This window comes from Lontra canadensis, unplaced genomic scaffold (genome assembly GCF_010015895.1).
Source record: "Lontra canadensis isolate GAN:19392208 unplaced genomic scaffold, GSC_riverotter_1.0 scaffold201, whole genome shotgun sequence".
Lineage (NCBI taxonomy): Eukaryota > Metazoa > Chordata > Mammalia > Carnivora > Mustelidae > Lontra > Lontra canadensis.
The window spans coordinates 481,380-502,286 of record NW_022631195.1 but is presented as its reverse complement, the minus strand read 5'-3'; the positions used below and the strand labels follow the sequence as shown (position 1 = coordinate 502,286).

The 20,907-nt window shown below is 62.7% G+C and overlaps 2 protein-coding genes across 6 annotated transcripts; one reads left to right on the top strand and one right to left on the bottom strand.

Moving 5' to 3' along the window:
• Window positions 1-63: 63 nt before the first annotated feature.
• On the top strand, window positions 64-7,937 carry FAM83H (family with sequence similarity 83 member H). Of its 2 annotated transcripts, none has more exons than XM_032848244.1 (5): window positions 64-220; window positions 3,337-3,798; window positions 4,510-4,674; window positions 4,754-4,878; window positions 5,097-7,937. In XM_032848244.1, exons 2-5 carry the CDS (start codon window positions 3,352-3,354, stop codon window positions 7,921-7,923), a joined length of 3,564 nt encoding a protein of 1,187 aa, XP_032704135.1. In that variant the 5' UTR covers window positions 64-220; window positions 3,337-3,351; the 3' UTR covers window positions 7,924-7,937. The 2 variants fall into 2 exon arrangements, with proteins under 2 accessions (XP_032704135.1, XP_032704133.1); XM_032848242.1 differs by lacking the exon at window positions 64-220 and adding an exon at window positions 2,947-2,963.
• A 2,949-nt stretch (window positions 7,938-10,886) lies between these two features.
• On the bottom strand, window positions 10,887-16,931 carry MAPK15 (mitogen-activated protein kinase 15). Of its 4 annotated transcripts, none has more exons than XM_032848249.1 (14): window positions 16,799-16,931; window positions 15,303-15,401; window positions 15,055-15,084; window positions 14,854-14,944; window positions 14,232-14,362; window positions 13,979-14,142; window positions 13,618-13,757; window positions 12,839-12,896; window positions 12,302-12,439; window positions 12,041-12,146; window positions 11,713-11,914; window positions 11,462-11,595; window positions 11,257-11,385; window positions 10,887-11,146 (listed from the first exon to the last, which is right to left on the bottom strand). In XM_032848249.1, the coding sequence occupies exons 1-14, from the start codon at window positions 16,865-16,867 to the stop codon at window positions 10,958-10,960; spliced, it is 1,680 nt and encodes a 559-aa protein (XP_032704140.1). In that variant the 5' UTR covers window positions 16,868-16,931; the 3' UTR covers window positions 10,887-10,957. The 4 variants fall into 4 exon arrangements, with proteins under 4 accessions (XP_032704140.1, XP_032704141.1, XP_032704142.1 ...); XM_032848250.1 differs by having other exon boundaries at window positions 12,302-12,373; XM_032848251.1 differs by lacking the exon at window positions 12,839-12,896 and having other exon boundaries at window positions 12,302-12,404.
• Window positions 16,932-20,907: the final 3,976 nt, after the last annotated feature.

The following is a 20,907-nucleotide window of genomic DNA, read 5'->3' as shown; positions in this document are numbered from 1 at the left end:
AATGCGGGCGCGCCGCGGGTGGGGCCGCCCCGCCCCCAGGTGCTGCCCGGGCAGGCCGGCGGCGGGAGCGGCGGGCGGGGCGGGGGCGGGCGCGTGAATCAGGCCGCGCGGCGGGCGGGCCGCGACGGGGAGTGGCTGCCGGACCGACCGGACCGCGAGGCCGCTGGGCGGCGGTCGGCTCCTGCTGCCCTTGTCCCGAGACCCCCGCGCACCTGGCCAGGTAGGGCCCCCTCCCCCGGCTCGAGCGGGGCGGGGCGCGCCGGAGGGGCTGAGGGGAGGCCGCGGCCGGGCCCCCGGGGGTGGGGCGGGGACGGCGCGCGCGGCGCCTCTCCGCGCGGCCTCACCTGGGCGGCGCCCCCCCGCCCCCCGCACCTGGGCCGGGGCCGCGCAGCCGAGCGCCGGGCCGGGGGGAGGTCGCCGGGGCCGCTTGTGCCGGCGTGGACGCGAGCGCCCTCGCACGACGCCGGCCCGGCACGAGCCGAGTGGGAAGGGGCCCCGGGGCCCCGAGGCCAGCCTGCCGGGGCCGTCCTTACTGGCTGCCGCCCTCGCGGCCTAGCTGGAGCCTGGGGAGGTAGCTGGGCCTGGCCTGGACCCCTCCCCGAGGGGGCCCTGCCCCGGGCTCCTTGGACCGGGGGTGGCCGGGAGGCCGACGCGCGGTCTGGTGTCCTGCGTGAATTGCCGGGAGAGCGAAAGGCCTCGGTTCCCTCGCGCCCACGTCCCGGAACTGGGGCGAGTGGATGGGACACTGGGCCCCGGCAGCCGCCGGCTCCTTGCGTGCATGGAGCCCTTTTGGCCCTTTGGAGCACACCCCGAAAACTACAGCTCGGCTTCAGTCGGCACCCCCAGCCCCAGGCTTGCGCAAACTTCTGCGGGGAACCCGCGCTCCCGCCCGTACCTAGCGCCGGCTCACTGCGCCTTGCGCTCCTTCCAGTCCCCGACAAAACCCACCTCCTACCCAGGTGGGATGGCCCTAGTTAGGGGCCCTGGAGGATTTGTCCGCCTTGTGCCTTGTGTCCGGGGTCAGAGGTCAGCAGCAAAGGAGCTGATTCCTGCTGAGTCATCGGTGGGGTGGGACGGGTGTCCCTCCCTCTCTCCCTTCAGGCAGGCGTTCAGTAGGCAGATGTGTGAGGGGGAACGCCATTGGGGCCCTGTCAGGGGCTGGAGAGGGGCCGCTGGCCAGTCCACAGTTCAAGGGTGTGCTCGGCGAAAGGAAGAAAGGCAGTGGGCTTCGCGCTGTTGCTGTGTGAGGCCATGCAGGGCCCCCTGGCGTGGGCACGCAGGAGGGCACCCCCTTCCTGATGAGTCCCGCCTGCTACGGTGGTTCCTGGGTGCCTTGGCACTGCCCTCCTCCCCATGGCTGCCAGCTTGGACGGTTTCTATTGACTCCCCTTCCCAGTGGGGTGTGGAGCACAGGATCCCTTCTGTGTTCCCCCGGCTTGGGAAGGGCTCTCTCTCAAATGTGGGGAGCACAATCGTGCCCCCAGGCCCTGCCTGGTCCAACACAGACCCCATACCACGGAATTCCAGTCTTCCCGCCCCCCACCTCTGTCGGGTCCTGGGGGAGGCCCCACTACAGGCAGACCTGCACCTGGTACCCTGGTGCAGTCCACCCCTGAGACCAGTACGGGCATCTGTCGTGTAGCTGCGCGGAGTGATGAGGGACGGCAGATCTGGTTTCCTGCAGACCCTCTCCCTGGTAGCATGTCCCACCCCCGCTGCACATCCAGTTGGCCTGTCAGTCCCCAGGGAGAGTGGACAGGGAAGGTGCCTCAGGTAATTGTGCACAACAGTCTTGGCCCCGACTCCGTCCAGTTCCCAGCTGTCTCTGAGCACCCAGTGACCCCGGCCGGTCAGCAGCACCCAGCCGCTCCTGCAGACCAGGGCACACTGCACTCTGGCAGGACCAGCGTCCAGGAGCCTGGGAGCTAGGCGGGATCTGAATCCCACTCAGTCCTGGCCCCAAGCAGTGGCTGGGGTTGGGGGTGCCGGGCCTGGGGCTCTCCTTCCAGGGTAGGAGGAGGACTGTTATCCGGGCGTTTCAGGGATTGGAGGTTCATGACCCCTGGGGGTTCAGAAGGCCCCCCCCCCAACGGTGGCCTTCCAGAGCTCATGGCCACTTCTGTCAGCCTAGGCCCCCTCGCAGGCCCCTTGGGGAGGCATGTGGACTGGAGTGGACCAGGCAGCGTTCAGGTGTCCTCATGAAGTGGGGACAAGGGGAGAGGCACATACAGAGCCCGGGATGAGCCTGATGGCCACAGCCGAGGGTTCAGGCTACATCCAGAGCTGAGGGGGGCGGGGGCAGCAGGGCCTGACCAGAGATGGAAGACCACCCCCCGCACGCAGCCCTGGGCTGAGCCATGCTGGACTCCAAGCTTGTGCAGTGAGAGGAGGCTGCAGCTGGATCTGCCAGGGGCGTGGTTCTGGGAGTTTTATCTAAGGTGGCACGGTGGCTGGAAACGGGGAGGGATGGGCCAAAGAGAAGGGAGTGGTCCTGGTGGACAGGGACAAAGGGCAGGGGTCAGTTTGGAGGTCCGTGAAGTGTGCCAATAAGTTGTGGGGCTCGGAGTGTGTGACCCCACAGGACAGCTGCGGGTGTGAGAGGACTGCAGACTGAACGCTGGGTCCTGGGACAGAAGTGGTGACAGGTTTTGTAAGCTGAGCTCAGGTTGGGCCAGGCACGGTGGCAGGTCAACCCTGACAGCTGCATTTTACAGTGGGGGTAATGAGCCAGTGGGGCACAGTGACCGGCCCTGAGGCCCCACTCATGCCCCTGTACTGTGGACACAGACACATAGGCGGGGGTCACCTGGCGTGTCAGCACACACTGTAGTTCAGGGCCTCTGAAAATGCGCTCATGCCCAAATGAGAAGAAAAAAGCAAATACAATAAAGAATTCGGCCTGGATTATATTTTCTTTATACCAACAACCAGAACGTATCGGGTTGTTCTTTTTCATAATGGAGGTACAGAGAAGTACCTGGGTCACGGGCCGTCCGGGAACCCTGAGTGGGGACTTTGTGCAGTCAGAACCCCCGACTGGAAACCAGGGTGCGGGCACTCCTGAGGTTCCGGTGAGAGGAGGGCCCCCCCCGGCACAGAGTAACATGAGACAGGGCCAGGGCACCTGTACCTGGGTCCCCCGCTGGCCTCCCCCCAGCTAGGGGACATCCTGGGGCTCAGGGGTGCCCAGAAGGCCTCCACGTGTGGTCTGCACTCCACAGCCCACTCAAGGTCACGGACAGCCCTTGCTACAATGTGTGTCCACATACGGCAGGGTCAGGGGGAGCAACCCCAGGTCCGCTGCCCCAGGAATGTGTCTCCTTGCCCCTTCCCCAGGCCCCTGGCCCCGACATGGCCCGTCGCTCCCAGAGCTCCTCACAGGGGGACAACCCGCTGGCTCCCGGGTACCTGCCGCCTCACTACAAAGAGTACTACCGCCTGGCGCTGGACGCCCTGGCCGAGGGAGGGCCCGAGGCCTACAGCCGCTTCCTGGCATCCGAGGGGGCACCTGCCTTCCTGTGCCCGGAGGAGCTGGAGCACGTAAGCCGCCACCTGCGGCCCCCTCAGCATGTTGCCCGCGAGCCCCCTGAAGGCAGCCCCCCCAACGTGGACATGGATGGCTCCTCGGGCACCTACTGGCCCATGAACTCAGACCAGGCAGTGCCTGAGCTCGACCTAGGCTGGCCCCTGACCTTCGGCTTCCAGGGCACTGAGGTCACCACACTGGTGCAGCCACCCCCGCCGGACAGCCCAAGCATCAAGGACGAGGCGCGAAGGATGATTCGCTCTGCCCAGCAGGTGTGCCTTCGCAGGCTGGGTGGTCAGTGGGGGGAGCTGCCTGAGCTGGACCCCCAAGCCTGAGTAGGAGTGGAGGGGGGCAAGCCCCACCCCACTGGCTGGCCACGCCCCTCCAGCCTTCTTTCTGGGTCATGTGTTTGGTCATTGCACACTGTGGTTCTGCCTGCCCTCCTACGTGGCCAGTGTCCAGAAACTCCAGGGCTCTGGGATGGCTGGGCCCCCTTCCTGGTCTGGACTTGGGGTTCAGAGAATTCTCTCTAGTCGAACCTTTGACCCAGGCTTGGCCCCACCAAACAGGAACCAGAGATGGAAGCTGAAGGCAGCAGGTCTGGAAGCCAGAGGCCCCAGACTGCCCTATGCACTCTGGAGCGCAGTGTCCTCGCAGGGCCAGAGAGCTAGGGCCTGGGTGGTGCCTCTGGGGCGGGTTGTGCGGTTGCATTTGCCTCGTCCCTTCCCCAACATGAGGGAGGCTCTGTGCCTGCCTAGGGCTCCATCTTGGGCCACCTGGCTGCCAGCAGCCCCACACGCCCTCTGGTAGGCGTTCTCCTGGCTCCCCTTCCCTGGCAGGGCCCCGCTGTCCCCAGGAGGGGCCAGAGGGCGATCTGCGGTGTCTGGCTGATCCTGATGCTTGCCCAGGCAGGCAGGAATGGCGAGAGAATGGTGGGGACAGCAGAGGGGTCTGTCCTCTGTCCCTGACCCGCTCCCCCGCAGGTTGTGGCCGTGGTGATGGACATGTTCACAGACGTGGACCTGCTCGGTGAAGTGCTGGAGGCGGCGGCACGCCGCGTCCCCGTCTACATCCTCCTGGACGAGATGAACGCGCAGCACTTCCTAGACATGGCCGACAAGTGCCGCGTCAACCTGCACCACGTGGACGTGAGTGACCCCGGCGGGGGTGTGGGGGGGGTGGAGGGCGCCTCGGCAGAGACCTAATGCCTCTCCCCCCAACCCCCAGTTCCTGCGCGTGCGCACTGTGGCGGGCCCCACCTACTACTGCCGCACTGGGAAGTCCTTCAAGGGCCACGTGAAGGAGAAGTTCCTGCTTGTGGACTGTGCCGTGGTGATGAGTGGGAGCTACAGGTGCGCCCAGCCCGCAACCCCGACACCTCCCCCACCTAAGGGCAGCCTCTGCCCAAGCCCTGGTCCAGTAGCCCCTGACACGGCGCCACCCCCCCCCCGTCCTTGCAGACAGGACACCACAACTGCGGGCGGCCTTCCCCGCCCCCCACCAGCCCCCGACCCTCGGCCCCGCCCCTCTCCTTGACTCTGCCCTCGACGGACTTCCCCCCCCCCCGCAGCTTCATGTGGTCCTTCGAGAAGATCCACCGAAGCTTGGCGCACGTGTTCCAGGGCGAGCTAGTCTCCAGCTTCGATGAGGAGTTCCGCATCCTGTTCGCACAGTCCGAGCCTCTGGTGCCCTCGGCCGGGGCGCTGGCCCGCATGGACGCTTATGCGCTGGCTCCGTACGCGGGAGCCGGGCCCCTTATGGGCGGCCAGGTGACCGGGGCGCCGACCCCCTTCTCCTTCCCCAGACGAGCACACCTCCTGTTCCCACCGCCTCGGGAAGAGGGCCTGGGTTTCCCGTCCTTCCTCGACCCCGACCGCCACTTCTTGTCGGCCTTCCGCCGGGAAGAGCCAGCGCGGATGCCCGGGGGGGCCCTGGAGCCGCACACGGGGCTGCGGCCGCTGTCGCGGCGGCTGGACACGGAGGCGGGACTCGGGGGCGAGCCCGCGGGCCCGCGGGGCTTCTTCCAGGCCCGGCACCTGGAGACGGACTCCTTCAAGCGGCACAGCTACGCCGCCGACGGCGCGGGCGCAGTGGAGAACTTCGCGGCCGCGCGGCAGGTGTCCCGACAGACGTTCCTCAGCCACGGGGACGACTTCCGCTTCCAGACCAGTCACTTCCACCGTGACCAGCTCTACCAGCAGCATTACCAGTGGGACCCGCAGCTGGCGCCGGCGCGCCCGCAGGGCCTGTTCGAGAAGCTGCGTGCTGGCCGCCCGGGCTTCGCAGAGCACGAAGACTTCGCGCTAGGGCCCGGGCCCCGCTTCCCCGAGCTCGGCCCCGACGGACACCAGCGGCTGGACTACGTGCCGTCCAGCGCATCACGCGAGGTGCGCCACGGCTCAGACCCCGCCTCAGGGCCTGGGCCCCGCGGCCTGGAACCCAGTGGGGCCCCACGCCCCAACCTGGGCCAGCGCTTCCCGTGCCAGGCGGTGGCGAGGCTGGGCCCGGATGCCGCGCCCGACGCAGAGCCCGAGCGCAGGGGTGGGCCCGAGGGGCGGGCGGGGCTGCGGCACTGGCGCCTGGCGTCCTACCTGAGCGGTTGCCATGGCGAGGACGCCGGTGAAGAGGGCCTGCCGGCGCCCATGGAGGCTGAGGCCTATGAGGACGATGTTCTGGTATCCGGGGGCCGAGTGGCCCCTGGGGACCCTTCAGCCTCCCGTGCACCCTTCCCGGCCAAGGGCCTAGTGCCTTGCTCCGGCGGGGGCGGTGGCGACAGCCCAGAGCGCGAGGGCCTGGAGGAGGCAGGTCTGGCCAAGCAGGACTCTTTCCGCTCCCGCTTGAACCCGCTGATCCAGCGCAGCTCACGCCTGCGTTCCTCTCTGATCTTCAGCGCTTCTCAGGCCGAGGTCGCCGGTGGGGCCACGGCGGCCACCACTGAGAAGGCGCAGCTGCTGCACAAAGAGCAGGCGGTCAGCGAGATGCTGGGCCCCGGTGGCGAGGCCGTGCGCTCCGCCACTTCCACCAAGGTGGCCGAGCTCCTGGAGAAATACAAGGGCCCGGCGCGTGATGCTGGAGGGGTGGGGGCCCCAGTCACAGTCGCCAGCCACAGCAAGGCTGTTGTGTCCCAGGCATGGCGGGAGGAGGTGGTGGCGCCGAGTGGGGCGGGAGGCGAGCGCCGCAGCCTCGAGAGCTGCCTGCTGGACCTGCGCGACTCCTTTGCACAGCGGCTGCACCAGGAGGCGGAGAGGCAGCCGGGAGCTGCCACGCTTACTGCCGCCCAGCTGCTAGACACGCTGGGCCGGAGCGGCGCCGACCGGCTGCCCTCTCGCTTTCTCTCCACCCAGGGCTGCTCTGCCTCCCCACAAGGGCGGGTCAGCCCCCCGCTGGAGGGGCATGGGCCACGCCAGGCACCTCACCCTGAGCCAAGAGGGAGCCCCACCACTGCCTACCCTGAGCCAAAAGGAAGCCCCACCTCGGCCTATCCCGAGCGCAGGGGTAGCCCGGTCCCCCCTTTACAAGAGCGCAGGGGCAGCCCGGTTCCCGCTGTACCGGAGCGCAGGGGCAGCCCCGTCCCAGCTGTGCCCGAGCGCAGAGGCAGCCCCATCCCTGCTGTACCGGAGCGCAGGGGCAGTCCTGTCCCCGCTGTGCCCGAGCGCAGGGGCAGCTTGACCCTTACCTTCTCTGAGGAGTCTCCGAAGACTGGGACTGCGGAGGAGACGGCTGGCGGCCCCATGGAAGTCCTGCGCAAGAGCTCCCTGCGTCTCCGCCAGCTGCTGAGCCCCAAGGGTGAGCGGCGCACGGAGGAAGAGGGCGGCTTCCCAGCGCCGCAGGAGAACGGGCAGCCGGAGAGCCCCCGGCGGCCGTCGCTGGGCAGGGCGGATAGCACGGAGGCAGTCACTGGAGACGAGCGGGGCCCGCGGGCGCGCACGGCCTCCACCACGACCAACGCCTTGTACAGCAGCAACCTGCGGGATGACACAAAAGCGATTCTGGAGCAGATCAGCGCCCACGGCCAGAAACACCGCGGGATCCCCGCGGCGGCCCCGGGCCTGGCTCACAGCAGTCCTGAACTGGGCCGCTCCCCAGCTGCTGGCGGCCTGGCTCCGGATATGTCCGACAAGGACAAATGCTCTGCCATCTTCCGCTCAGACAGCCTGGGGACCCAAGGTAGACTGAGCCGTACCCTGCCAGCCAGCGCGGAGGACCGCGACCGGCTGCTGCGCCGCATGGAGAGCATGCGCAAGGAGAAGCGCGTCTACAGCCGGTTTGAGGTCTTCTGCAAAAAGGAAGAGGCCGGAGCCCCAGGGGCGGGGGAGGGCACAGCGGAGGACGACACCAGGGACAGCAAGGTGGGCAAGTTCATGCCCAGGATCCTGGGTACTTTCAAAAAGAAGTGAGCCTCCTGGTTTCCTACCCCCGACCAGGCGCCTGCCTTACTGCCCCCCACCAGGCAAGATGCCTGGCTTTCCCAAGGACTCGGGGTAGAAGCGGCGGTGGTGGAGCGTGGCCGCACCTGGAGCTCGCCCAGCTGCGGCCCTGGCCTGGCCTGGCCACTCCCTCATGCCATGCCTTACTCCTCCAGCTCCACCTCCGCCGCAGTGCCCCAACCGCCCCCTTCCTAGCATCCCCGTCCACCATCTCTGGGCTTCAGGGCCCCTCTAGACCTGCATTCACCTCAGGGCCTGATCTTTTTGTGCCTTAGGTCCCCACCTTTTCGGGGGCCCATCTTTTTGTGCCTCAGTCCCCCATCCTTGGGGGCCCCAGATCTCAGGGCTTCCGTGTCTCAGGACTCCCCTCTGCTCACTGCTCTCCTGCCCGGATGCTTTGCCACTGCTGCCGCTTTCCTGCGTGCGGGCAGCCCAGTCTCTCTCTCTCTCCCGGGCCGGTGTCTCCCCCTGCACCCCGCGGCTCCAGGCTCGCTTCCTACCCCGCTTGCATTCCTCCTCCCGGCCTCCCTCTCTGCCTCCTGGCACCCTTCTCAGTGGCCATTCACTGGAGGGGGGGTGGGGCAGAGCTGGTTCGGGCAGCTTGTGATGGGGTTGGGATAGACCCAGACCCAAAAGGGGTCCGTCTCAGGAAGCATGGTCCAGGGGTTTGCTGATGGGGCGGGGGGTGCCCAGGGGACTCCTGAGAGACCGTCCTGCCAGAACTGAGGCCGGCCTGGTGGCTCTTCCTGTGGGGCTCCAGCCAGCACCCCAGCCCCCGGCAAGGGCTGAAGGGCTGAGAGCGTCCGCGTTTGTAACACTCGGAAGCCAGGTCTGGATGGAGGCTTGTATTTGAACCTGAGGGCAGGGGTCCCTGCAGGGGTGCAGGACCCCTTCACGTGCCCTGTTCTGCATTCTTCCTTCTTTGTCACCAACCTGCAAAATGGAAGTTTCCCCACCGCCCGTTTCTGTATCTCTTTCACCTCTGGACAGTGACTTTGATTTGGAATAACACGTTTTGACACCAAATGCTTAGGAAGCGCCACTGTAGGTGCTAGCATTGGGAAACTAGTATTTCTGCAACCTTTTTTTTTTTTTTTTTTTTTTTAAGAATAAGAAATGGCAGTCGCTCAGCCTGGGAAAGGATTTAAGGAACGAGGCCGCTGAGCGGAGGTGGCAGTTCTGACTCCAGGCCCCTGGAGAAGGGCGGTGGGGGTTGGGAGACACTGGGTCAGGTGGAGGGGGTCACCGAGGAGCCAGATGCTCTCCAATGTCCCTCGGCCTAGAGGCACTTGCTGACCCGTTTGCTTTCACATGTCTCGGTGCAGCCCTTGTCTGTGTCCTCCACGTCATGCTGAATGACATGTGTCAAATGTGATTCTGCACATCTTGGTGTTAACAATAAAACACAGCAACACATTCCTAAATATAGATACCTCCCAGTTAATACATGGCAAACGTTAGTCTTGGGAAGTCACATTTCCTTCTGGATGGCCCCATCCCTTCGGGGAGCACTAGAGACTCCCCGCCCCACCCCCCGCACACCTGTACTGCCATCACCTGTGGCCACATCTGACCCAGGAGACTCTCCATCTCCTTGCCCTCCCAGGACCTGCTCCCCTGCACAGGCAAACTGCTTTAGTCCGATACTCCCACTTCCAGTTCTGCCAGCCCTCTGTATAGGCACACCCCGCTGGGGGCTCCTGGTCACCAAGCCCCTCTAGCCACGTGCCCAGGTGTCCAGATCTCTCAGCCATTCTGCTCCCCCCCCGCAGGGCTGGGCTTCCTGGGGCCCCACCTGCTCCTCTCTGGGCTATGGGGTTCCTTCCCTCCCCCTCATCCATCACCTGGGGGCTATGCCTCAGGCTCTCGGAACTCAGCCGACTCCCCCTTCACCCCCCCAGCCGCCGGTCTTCCGACTGGCTCACCTCCAGGCCAGAACCGGGCCATCTACTCTCACTTTCTCTTTGGGCTCCCTCCCAAGTCCTCACCTGCTTGCCCCATCGCTTGCAGCCACCTGGTCTGGGCCCACCCACTGCCGCTGGCAGCTTTCACAGGTGCGCAGAGCTCCCGCTCCTGGCAGCCCAGCCCCCGCCACAGCACAGCCCACATCCTGTAGACCGTGAGCTCCAGCCGGCAGTTGGGAAATGGCCTGTGTTCCAGCGCCTGCCTGAGGTCAGTTGTGGTGCAAGGCTCACCTGGGACCATGAGACAGGTGTCCCCCGGAGCCCCTCGGATCTCTTCAGCTCCCACCCTCCTGGACCCACCCCCTACCAGGACAGACCAGCTGCCAGTCACTGTTGGTGGCCAAGAACACAATGATCACAGTCAGGGGGTTGGACCCTGGGGCACTCTCTTCCACTTTTACTCTGGCTCAGAGTTGCAAATGCTGTCACGTGATGGTCTGCACTGAGGCAGCAGGTGCACAAGTCCCTATCCACGCACCCCCAGCAACCTGAGGACAGCCTTGTCCCTTTGATGGTGCTCTGGCACCAGGCAGGCCCCAGACCATTTGTGGAGAGAGAATGGGAAGCTGGCCCTGAGGACCCCCCAGGCCAGTCATTGGTGGTGTGAGCCTCCAGGGACAGCACTGGGCACTGGACAGACAGGAGCCACAAAGGGACAGCAGGTGTCCACGCAGCTTCTCATGGGCTTTGTACTAGACACGGGGGGGTTCTCCGAAGGGGGTGGTTTCCAGGGAAGGGGTGGTGTGACCTCGGAGGGAGTCCCCACTGAGAACAGAAGATAGGCAGGCAGGCTGGGGACGGACACGAATTTATTGGAGGACGTGATTGGGGATGGGTGGGAACTTCACCCACCCCGCCGGGGAGGCCTGGACAAGCCCCCTGGATCTCGAGAATGTGGTCAGGCAAAAACGCAGGCCGGTAAAAGGGGGTTGGAGAGCATGGGGGACTCGGGGGTAAATCTGGGGCTGGGAGATGGGCAGGGGACTGGGCAAGGGGCACGGGCTGAGCAGAAGAGCCGGGCTGAAGGCCGATGGGGCGGCTTAGGCGCGGGGACCCGGGAGCAGCGGCAGGCGGCCCAGTGCCGAGCGGCAGACGGTACCGTACGCTTGAGAGTAGCCCCCGAGCGCAGCCCTTGCGGCGCCCTGGACCCCTTGCGAGGCCGAGGCGCTGAACATCCTCCGGCGGGGCTGGGGCTCGGGCCGGCCGTTGGCGGGAAGCCCGCGAGGGACCTGCACACGGTCCAGGGGCGGCGTGAGGGGCGGGACCAGAGGGAGGGGAGGGCCCCGACTCAGGCGACCCCAGCGGCCGAGGGGGCGGGAAGGACGGCCCGGGAGCTCACCTGTCGCGCGCCGCTCGCGCGCAGCTCTCGGCCCGGGTTCCAGTCGCTCCGGACTAGGGCCTGGATGGCCACCTGGGCGGCGGCCTGCCTGGCGAGGGAGGGCGCCGCCCCCTTGCCACTGGGCTTCACCTGGGAAGGGGTGCGCCGCCGGGTCACTGCCCGGCCCTCAGAAGGGATTGAGAGGGACCCTCCCGGGCCGACCTACCCACGAGGGTGCCGAGGGGGCCTCCGGCGTCGCCGCAGGGGGCCTCTCCCCTCTCCCGAGACTTTGTGGGGGCGGAGGCTGGAGCAGGGGGGCCGAGTTCTGCCGCGGAAGGTTCTTGGCTCCGCGGGCAACGTCTGTGGGGTCGGAAGATCAACCCCCGGGGTTAGTCTGGCACAGCGGACGCTCGGTGGCTCCACCCGGAAGGGGCAGGGGCCGCGCCCGGTGCGGGGAGGCCGTCGGAGATCACACACCCGGCGCGGGCCGCTGAGCCGGGCCGCTCTGAGGTCTGCGTCCGGGGTTCCGCGTAGGCGAGCCCGGGGCGGGCGGAGGGGCGGCGCTAGGTCTGAGCAGGTGCGCCTGGGGCGGGGGGGCGCCGGGTTCTGCGCCCGGGGGTGTGCCCCCCACGCCCTTCTCTCTGGGGACCCGGCTGTTGGCCCTGCGCTCCAGGATCATCTGCGGAGAGGGAGGGGTGCTCAGGGGTGCACCGCGCGGGTGTAGAGGGTGCGGGGGTCGCTAAGGCAGGGGAGGGGCTCGAGGGTGAGCGCGGATGGGGGACGTCAGTGGTCGCCGCCACAGCACCTGATAGACGCGGCTGCGATACTCGGGGGCTGAGAGCTGAACTCCTTCGAGCACCGGGAGCCGCACAGCTGAATCCAGGGTCCACTCACGGGCCGGGCAGTGGAACCTGCGGCGAGCCAGCGAGGCGGGCGTGGCGGAAGCGGGACTCTCCGTCTCTCCAGCCCGGCGCAGATCCGAGACCCAACATCCAGCCCCAGCAAGGGAGGAGCTGGCCCGCGGCACCCTGCCCTCTGCACCCCGCCCGCCCCGCCCCGCCCCTACCTCTGCACGTAGGGGTGCTGCAGTGCCTGGGCTGCGCTGAGCCGCTTGTCTGGGGCAAATACCAGGAGGCCCCTGAGGAGATCCAAGGCCTCCGGGGGTGTGTCTGGCGGCAGGAGGGTGTCCAGCGGCTGCCGTGGCCTGCGGGTGCCCGCTACTGTCCCCTCTCCAGGTGCAGGCTGCTCCCACACCCATATCTGTGGCAGCTCCGGTTCCGACCCTGACCCTCTGCCCAGCACCCCTTAACCGACCTGGTGCCTCTCTGTCCCCATGCAACACCCTCAGGCAGTCTGGCAAGGGGCGAGACCCCTCCCCGCCTTGCTTCGGTCCCGTCCTCTCCAAGCCCTGCTGCGTTCCTGTGGGCCTCCCCACACCTCCGGCCATGCTGGGGGACGCTGAAGGTTTCTCATTATTAGTGTGACCAAATTGCTGGCTGTGGGACCGCCATCAGAAGCCCAGGGCCCAGGTCTGGGCTGGCGGACTGGCCCACAAGTTGACAGGAAGAGTGCCAGAGCCAGGCTCCTAAGCATCCCCACTCACCAGGCCCGTAGGCAGGGCAAGATCGAGGCACTGTAGCTTGAGCCAAGAGCCAGGAGGTCTGCAGATGGGTGGACGGAAGATGGTGTGTGACTGGGAGGGCCTGGTCCAGTGGGACCACTCAGGGAGGTAGGGGCCAGTGGTCTCTTCCTGCCCTGGGGAGTGCCTGCCTTTCCAGGCTTGGGCTGTCTGGCAGGACTGTGAGCTGGAATGCCTAGATTCATGCTACGTGTGCCTGCCCTTGCACAGTTTTCTCCTCCCGCTCCTGCACACGCACTCCACATCTGGGCATTCCCTCCTCCATGGAAGGACCCCTTCCCCCTCCCCCCAGGAAAGCAGGGACTCAGGGGAAGACAATAGGGCTCCCCCACCTGGTTCTTCCCCTCTCTTTTGCCCTGCTCCCCAACGCCCCCCAGGGAAGAGGAAAGACTCCTTAGACTACCTGACCCCCACTGCTATCTTCCACCACCTCTCCCCCCACACTCTGCTGCCCTGCTCCTGGCACAGCTGCTGGACCTGCTCCCGCCAGCTCCAGCTCCTGTCCTGTCCCAGCTGGACCCTTTATGGGCACTGCTTGGCCCTCAGCGACCTGTAGCTCCTCCCCAGGCCTATCATGTGTAGGCCCTGCCCTTTCCGGTCTTCCTGAGGCTCTGGACCCTTCCCCTCCCTTTCATCCCCAACCTCCTCGCCACCAGTCCTGGCCTGTCCCATGCTGTCCCCTACAGCTCTGTGTGCTGACCCTCAGACTCCCTGATGCCCCGCAGGGCCCTGCACACACTCACCCTCCTTGGACGGCGGTGGGATGGTCTCCAGGATGAGCTCCAGCTGGTGCAGCGTGGACGTGCCTGGGAACAGGGGCCTTCCCCGAAGCATCTCCCCCAGGATGCAGCCCAGACTCCACATGTCCACCCCGGGGGTGTACCTGGGGGCAGGAAAGGGTGCACACATGGGGAGGGGACCCTAGAGGCAGAAGTGGAGGGAGGAGGAGACACAATCAAGGGGGCAGGGTCTGGGGCACTGGAAGGGAGTTGGTGAGGGCTCACATGGGGGCCCAAGAAGGCCTGGGGGGCCCTGGCTGAGTGGGAGGCTATGGGGGTGCTGCAGCGGATGGTGAGGGTGTTGGGGGGGTACTGATGCTCTTACCAGCGGGAGGCCAGCAGCACCTCGGGAGCCCGGTACCAGCGCGTGGCCACATAATCTGTCAGGGCCTGGCCCTCAGGCCCCTCAGGGAGGCCACCGAGGGATCGGGCGAGACCAAAGTCACAGAGCTTCACCGAGCAGCTGGAGTCCAGGAGAATGTTGGAAGGCTGCAGGGGAGGAGGCGGGCTGAGTGCTGTCAGGGGTGGGTGCACACGGTGGGGGGGACGGGGCCCACGAATGGAGCACAGGGGGGCACCTTCTGGTCCCGGTGGATGACATGTCCCGAGTGGATGAACTTGGTGGCCCGCAGGAGCTGGTAGATGATGTAGCGTTTGTGGGTGTCCTTCAGCAGCCTGCCTTTACAGATGACGGCATTCAGGTCCGTGTCTAGGGGAGCATGCGGGTCAGCCTGGGGGCCTGGGAAGAGGGCACAGGTCTGCCCCCCCACTGGACCCCTCCCATGGCCGCAGCACCCAGGTCCCACTGGCCTCCCTTGCAGCCCTGTCCCTGACCCTGTCCTGGGCACACACACGTAGTGGTTCCGGCCAGCTTCTCAGGCCTGTTGGCTGCCATGGTTGCTGTAGCAATAAAAGTCTGTGGGATTACATTTAATACTTTATTTCCTGTCCCTTTGTCTTATAAAATAGGTAGAAAAAGAAAAATACAGCTGCAGGCGGTGGAGAAAGCAGGAGCCTTGTAGAGATGGGCTCAAGGTGGTCACTGCCAGGACCCGGTGCTGACACACGCCTGTGGTTTGTCATTGGGCACCAAGGAACTGTTCCAGCTGGCCACTGTGGTGGCCTGGGCAGCAGAGGGACATAAAAAGGGGGCAGGCCCCGGGAGGGCGCAGCACCAGGGCTGAACAAGGCCGCACTCACCCATAGACTCAAACACGAGGTAAATGTCCCTGTCGTTCTCCGCCCGGATCACATCCAGGAGGCGGATAATGTTGGGATGGTCCCCAAGTTCCTAAGGAGAGAGCCTGGGGCTGTGTGCTTTGAGGGGCGAGGGTCCATGCTTCCCCCCTCGTTTGAAGCAGCTACACCTGGGGAGGAGGTCAGATGGCCCTGGCCACTTACCTGGAGCAGTGTGATTTCCCGGAACGTTCTCTGGAATGAGACAGAAATATGAGTGTGGGTTTGGATCTTGGAAGGCTCCATAGGGACTGATTCTCATTGCGCAAACCACTGGACCACAGGGTCACCGAGCAGATGGCGCTCTGAGCAGTGACAGAGACCCGCTGTGACAGAGCTACCAGGCACCAAGCAGCAGGGCATCACCCCACACCCCGCCTTGTCCCGCTCACTCCTCTTCTCCACTCACTTACCTGGGCATCCGTCTTATCTCTAAAGGCATCGAAGATTTTCTTGATGGCCACGACCTCACCAGTCCTCCTATCCACTGCCTTCCACACGATGCCATAGGCCTGCAAGAAGGCTGGTCAGCTTGCTGGGCGCAGAGCCAGCCTCCTGCCCCCTCCTCTGCCCCACCAGACTGCTCCTCCTGCCTGCTCTGGCTCCTGTGAGGGAATGAGGGTGTGGTGAGGGGCTGTGGCTCTGGGCGAGGAGGTCCCTGCAGCGGCGGGCTGCTCAGCCTGCTGCCCAGGACCCCGGCGGCTTCCAGAGGAGGGTGACAGGAAGCAAGACCCCAAGAAATAAGGTCACAGATGGGAGATTGTGGATGGGAGAGGAAACCTGTTCTGGGCCCATTTACCCTCTTTCACATCCCCCTCCCGCCCATCAGCGAATCCTACTGGCGCCACACTCAGAATTCATCAGAATCTGACTACTTGCTACCATCTCTGCTGCTGCATCTGGTCTGAGCCTCTTGACTCTCCCACATCTCCTGTCTGGATCAGTACACTAACCTCTTAACTGGTCTCCTTAGCCTGCGCCACCGTCCATCCTCTACATACCAGACAGGGTAACTTGTGGCACTAAAGGCTGCTACCACCCTCTATGTCATGCTCAGCAGAAGCTCTTGCAGTTTCCCCAAAGGCTCAGGTGATCAGAGCCCTTCCTCAGTCACTCCTATCCAGGTTGTACCAACTCTGCCTTCTCCCCACAGCCAGTAGGTCCGTGCCGCAGGGCCTTTGCACTTGCTGTCTGCACTGTTTGGAACATTGTTTCTTTCCTCCCCCATTACACACCCAGTCACCCACCTTCACATACACTCTTTTTTTTTTTTTAAGATTTTAATTATTTGACACAGAGAGAGAGATCAGAAGTAGGCAGAGAGGCAGGCAGAGAGAGAGGGGGAAGCAGGCTCCCCGCTGAGCAGAGATCCCAGGACCCTGAGATCATGACCTGAGCCGAAGGCAGAGGCTTAACCCACTGAGCCACCCAGGCGCCCCTCACATACACTCTTACACACAATCCCACATGCTCTCACACACAATCACAAATGTACGTTTGCTCACACAAGGTTCTGGCTCTCACTCCATGCCCATCTACCCACTCAGCCCCTTCCTGGGCCAGGCTTGGGATCCACCCATCGCCCTCAGCGACTGGAATGGTGGGCCCAGTCTCCTTGGAGTGTCCTGTGGGCACTAGAAGTGGCAGCTGGGAGCAAGGGACGCTCGGTGGGGTCTGGGGAGGGGATCTGTCCAGGGTCCCACCGGCTGAGACCACTGTGGGTCTCCTGGAAGTAGGCACCGTTAGAACCCCGTTACAGGAAGCTGAGGCCCGAGGGGCTCGGTGGCTAGCCCAAGGCCACCCTCCAGTCGGTGGAGAAAACTGGTAGTGAGTCCAGGACCCCCGGCAGTGTCGGAGAGAACAGACCTCCCACGGGACCTGCCCCCGCCCCGCAGGTGGCCGGGCTCACCCCCTTCCCCAGCCGCCGCTTGAGCAGGTATCGCTGGGCTACGTGGTGGTCCACCTCCGCAGCGCACATGCCGTCGGGTGGGCGCCGGGAGGCCTCCGGACGCCTGCGGGGCTGGAACTGTTGAATCCGGTTGCCTTGGAGACCGCCCCTCCGTGCGCCTGCGCCGCGCCGGGGTGGGGCGGGGCGGGGTGTGCGGCCCAGACCCCACCCAGCGCCCCGCCCACCCGGCTCTTAGCCCCGCCCCCGCCTCCGAAGCCCGGGGCGTGGGGCGTGCGTTCGCTGGGCGCGCTTGGCGGGGCGGCTCTTCCCGCCGCCTCCCACCTTCCCACGTCCCCGCCCCCCAGGAGCGAGCGGGCCCTGAGCGGGCGGGCCCGGGGCCAGGGGCGCCGCAGGAGGGGGGCTCTCGGGCGGGGTGGCCGGAGGCGAGCGGAGTGCGAGCGCGAACCCCGCGTGCTGAGAGCGCACTTGCCGACACGCGGGCGTCTGCCCCGGGAACGGCAGCGTCGGCCGCGCGGAACCGCTCGCGAACGCCGCCCGCAGCTCTGCGTCCAGGGGGCCGCACGCGACGGACACAGAGGGACGGACACCGAAACGCGGCCAAGGCGTCCGGGGGCACGCTGCTGCGCAAGGGGAAAGACGCCGCAGGAGCCACCGGGTGCGCGCAGGAGCCACCGGGTGCGCACGACATCTCCAGGCCCGTCGGACCCACGCTTCCGGGCACCGGCCCTTCACACTGACCCGCGGGGATGCCGTCCACGGCTCAGCGGCGGCGCCTGCGGTGGGCGCGAGGCGCTGGAACCTCGGTGCAGAAGCGGCTAATCGTGGTGAAGCTCCCAAGGGTGTACGCTTGGGCCTAAGTTACCCGAATCCTGCTCTGTACAAGGTTGTGTCTCGGTGTAGAGCTAGAGGATGCGCAGAGAAGCAAGGTGGGAGGGGCGGGTCTTCTGGCCCCGGAGAGTATCCAGCACTGGACACGATGCCCCCCCCCCCCCGAAAACGGCCGGAAAACTGAACCAAACGTGCAAAACGACTTTCTGTGAACTGGACAACAGGCAGTGCAGGGCTGTGGTCTTGGGAAACCAGGAGCAAACAACATCTTGACTTCGGTGCCAGCTCTGTGTCAGGGAGGAGTTGGGGAAGATTTCCACCGGTCTGCGATGGGGAAACTCAAGGACTCCATAAAAATCTGCTTTTTGCTCTGTTCCTGCTTGGATTCTTGCTAGGACCTGCACCCCGATCTCATCCAGGCCTCCGAATACAAGTAGTATTATGTCCTCCTTGTAAGGGACAAGGAGTCCGTGATTTCTCTGGAACAGATAGTGCCTAGGGAAGGACCAGGTAAGAATGAGCAGACAAGTCATCATATGCATATCCCGGACCGCCAGGGCCTCACACCTCCGTGCTGAGGCCTCCTGGCTCCCGGGAAGACCACCTGAGCTCTCATCTTGGTTCTGACCACATCCTAGATGCCTGAGGGGACAAGCAGACCAGGCCACCATCATTGATTAAAAAAAAAAAAACCCTTCCCCAAAGATTCAACTCATGCTCCTTTCCTTCCTGAGTCTCCCAGATGCTCTGTATCTGTTCTTTATCAATAGTCCTGCTTTCACATCCTGCTGGCTCCTGTTTGACTTCTATCTTCCATGAAGCCGAGGACCATCCTGGCTGGTCCTGCGGGACCCCCTGGGTCCTTGGACCCAACCTGTTGGCATCCAGTCCACAGAAAGAACAACTTGGTGGCAGGGGATGGGGGATGGTGTTGCTGAACAATTTCCAGGTTTCACGATGGTAGGGAGGTCATAGCCAAGCGGACGCCACGGCATCTAGGAGAGCCCCCAGACAGGTCACATCTCAATAAAGCGACTAAGCGAGCTCTAGACTAAAGTCTATTGCACACCCATCATGAGTGTGAACAAACCTTAAAAGGGACAGGAAGCTATAAACATCACCTAACTGCCGGCCTAAAAGCGCCAATGTTCTTTAAAGGGAAACCAAGAAAACACCACTCAGTAACAGAAAATTCAAAATATCCAGCATCCAGAATGTCATAAAAAATTACTAGATTGGGGCGCCTGGGTGGCTCGGTAGGCTAAGCTTCCAACTCTTGTTCTCAGCCCAGGTCTTGACCTCAGGGTTGTGAGTTAGCATTGGGCTCCACGCTGGGTGTGGAGGCTCCTTAAAATAATAATAATAAAAAAAGTGACTAGATTTACCCAACTAAAAATATGGGCAAAGAATTTGAATAGACACAGCTCTGAAGAAGATATACAAATGGTGCACAGCACATGAAGAGTGATTAATGAACATCACTAATGCAATCAAAGATTCATGAAATCCTGTAAGGGGACTGCATCAGGTGGAGGCCAGGAGTGTGTCCGGGAAACCATTTACCAAGGACAGAACAAAGGAGACAGGAGTTTACTGAACACAGCACCAGGAAGCAGCAGGCAGGACAGCAAAGGAGAGAGACTGCCAGGAGGCAGGTGTTCCAACAAGTACTTGCACACAAGTGTTCTTAACATTCACAAAAGCCAAAAAGTGGAAACAACCCGAGTGTCCACCAAGTAGGGAATGGATAAGCAAGAGGCGGTCTATCCACACAGTAGAATGAATTCAGCCCCAAGAAGGACTGAAGGTATGCTACGTAGTACAACGTGCTGCGCCTGAGACGCCGCGCTGGGTGAAAGAGGTCACAGACAGAAGATCACGTACATGATCCCACGCACATGAAACATTTGTAATACGTACGTCCGCAGAGAGAGCAGATTGGCAGCTTCCTGGAGTTAGGGAAGGAGGATGGGTAGTGACTGCTTAATGGAAACAGGGTTCCCTTGAGGGTGGTGCCAATGTTTTGTGACAGATAGAGGTAGTGGTTATAAAGCATTGTGAATGTGTCGAATGCCGCTGAGAGGTATACTTTAATGTAATTTTATGTCCATTTCACCTAAATAAAAAAGTTACAAGGCATGTGAGGAAGCAGGAACACATGACTCATATCCAGGAAACAAATCAGTTGATAGAACTAGACCCATAAGTGACAGAGATGATGGAATTGGCAATAACTCGAAACAACAGCTGTTACATGTATGCTCATGGATTTAAAGGAAAACATGAATATGAGATGAGAAGTTATAAGAAATAACCCAGTGGAATTTCTAGAAGTTAAATTATCTGAACTTAAAACTCACTGGATGGGGGCGCCCGGGTGGCTCAGTTGGTTAAGCGGCTGCCTACGGCTCGGGTCATGATTCCAGGGTCCTGGGATCAAGCCCCGCATCGGGCTCCCTGCTCAGCAGAGAGCCTGCTTCTCTCTCTCTCCCCATCTCCCTGCCGCTCTGCTTACTTGTGGTCTCTCTCTAGCTCTCTGTCAAATAAACAAATAAAAAAAAAAAAAAACTCACTGGATGGACTTAACACCAGAAGAGATATCAGCGAACTTGAAGACACAGCAATAGGAACTATCCAAATGGAAACAGGGGAAAAAATTAAACTGAAGAAACTTTGAGAAAGTATCAAGAGAAGAGAGCAATGCAGAAAGTATATTTGAGAGAGTAATGGCTGAAATTTTTGCAAATTTGAAGGAAAAGTACACACTCACAGATCCAGGAATTTAAATGAAACCTAAGTAGGAAAAACACATAGGGAGCTATAATGAAAAACACAAAGGGAGCATATGATAACTAAATTGCTGAAAAAGTGATTAAAAAATACTAAAATTATCCCAAAAAACTTAATAAAAGGGGGGAACAAAAATAACTATAACCAGAGAATTCTTGTCAGAAAACAATTTCAAGCCAGAGGACAAAGCAAGGACATCCTTAATGTGCTAAAAACAAAATAAAAATTACACAAATTAAAACAAAAACTGCCAATCTAGAGTTATATACTCAGAGAAAATATCCTTCCAAAACGAAGACAATACTTTTTCAGACAAACAAAAGCTGAGAGTATATAACAACTGTAGACTTGAACTACAAAAAATATATCTTTTAAAGATTGTACTTATTTGTCAGAGAGAGAGGGAGACAGCGAGAGAGCAAGTGAGTGGCAGGCAGAGGGAGAAGCAGGCTCTCCTCTGAGCAGGGAGCCTGATGCGGGACTTGACCCAG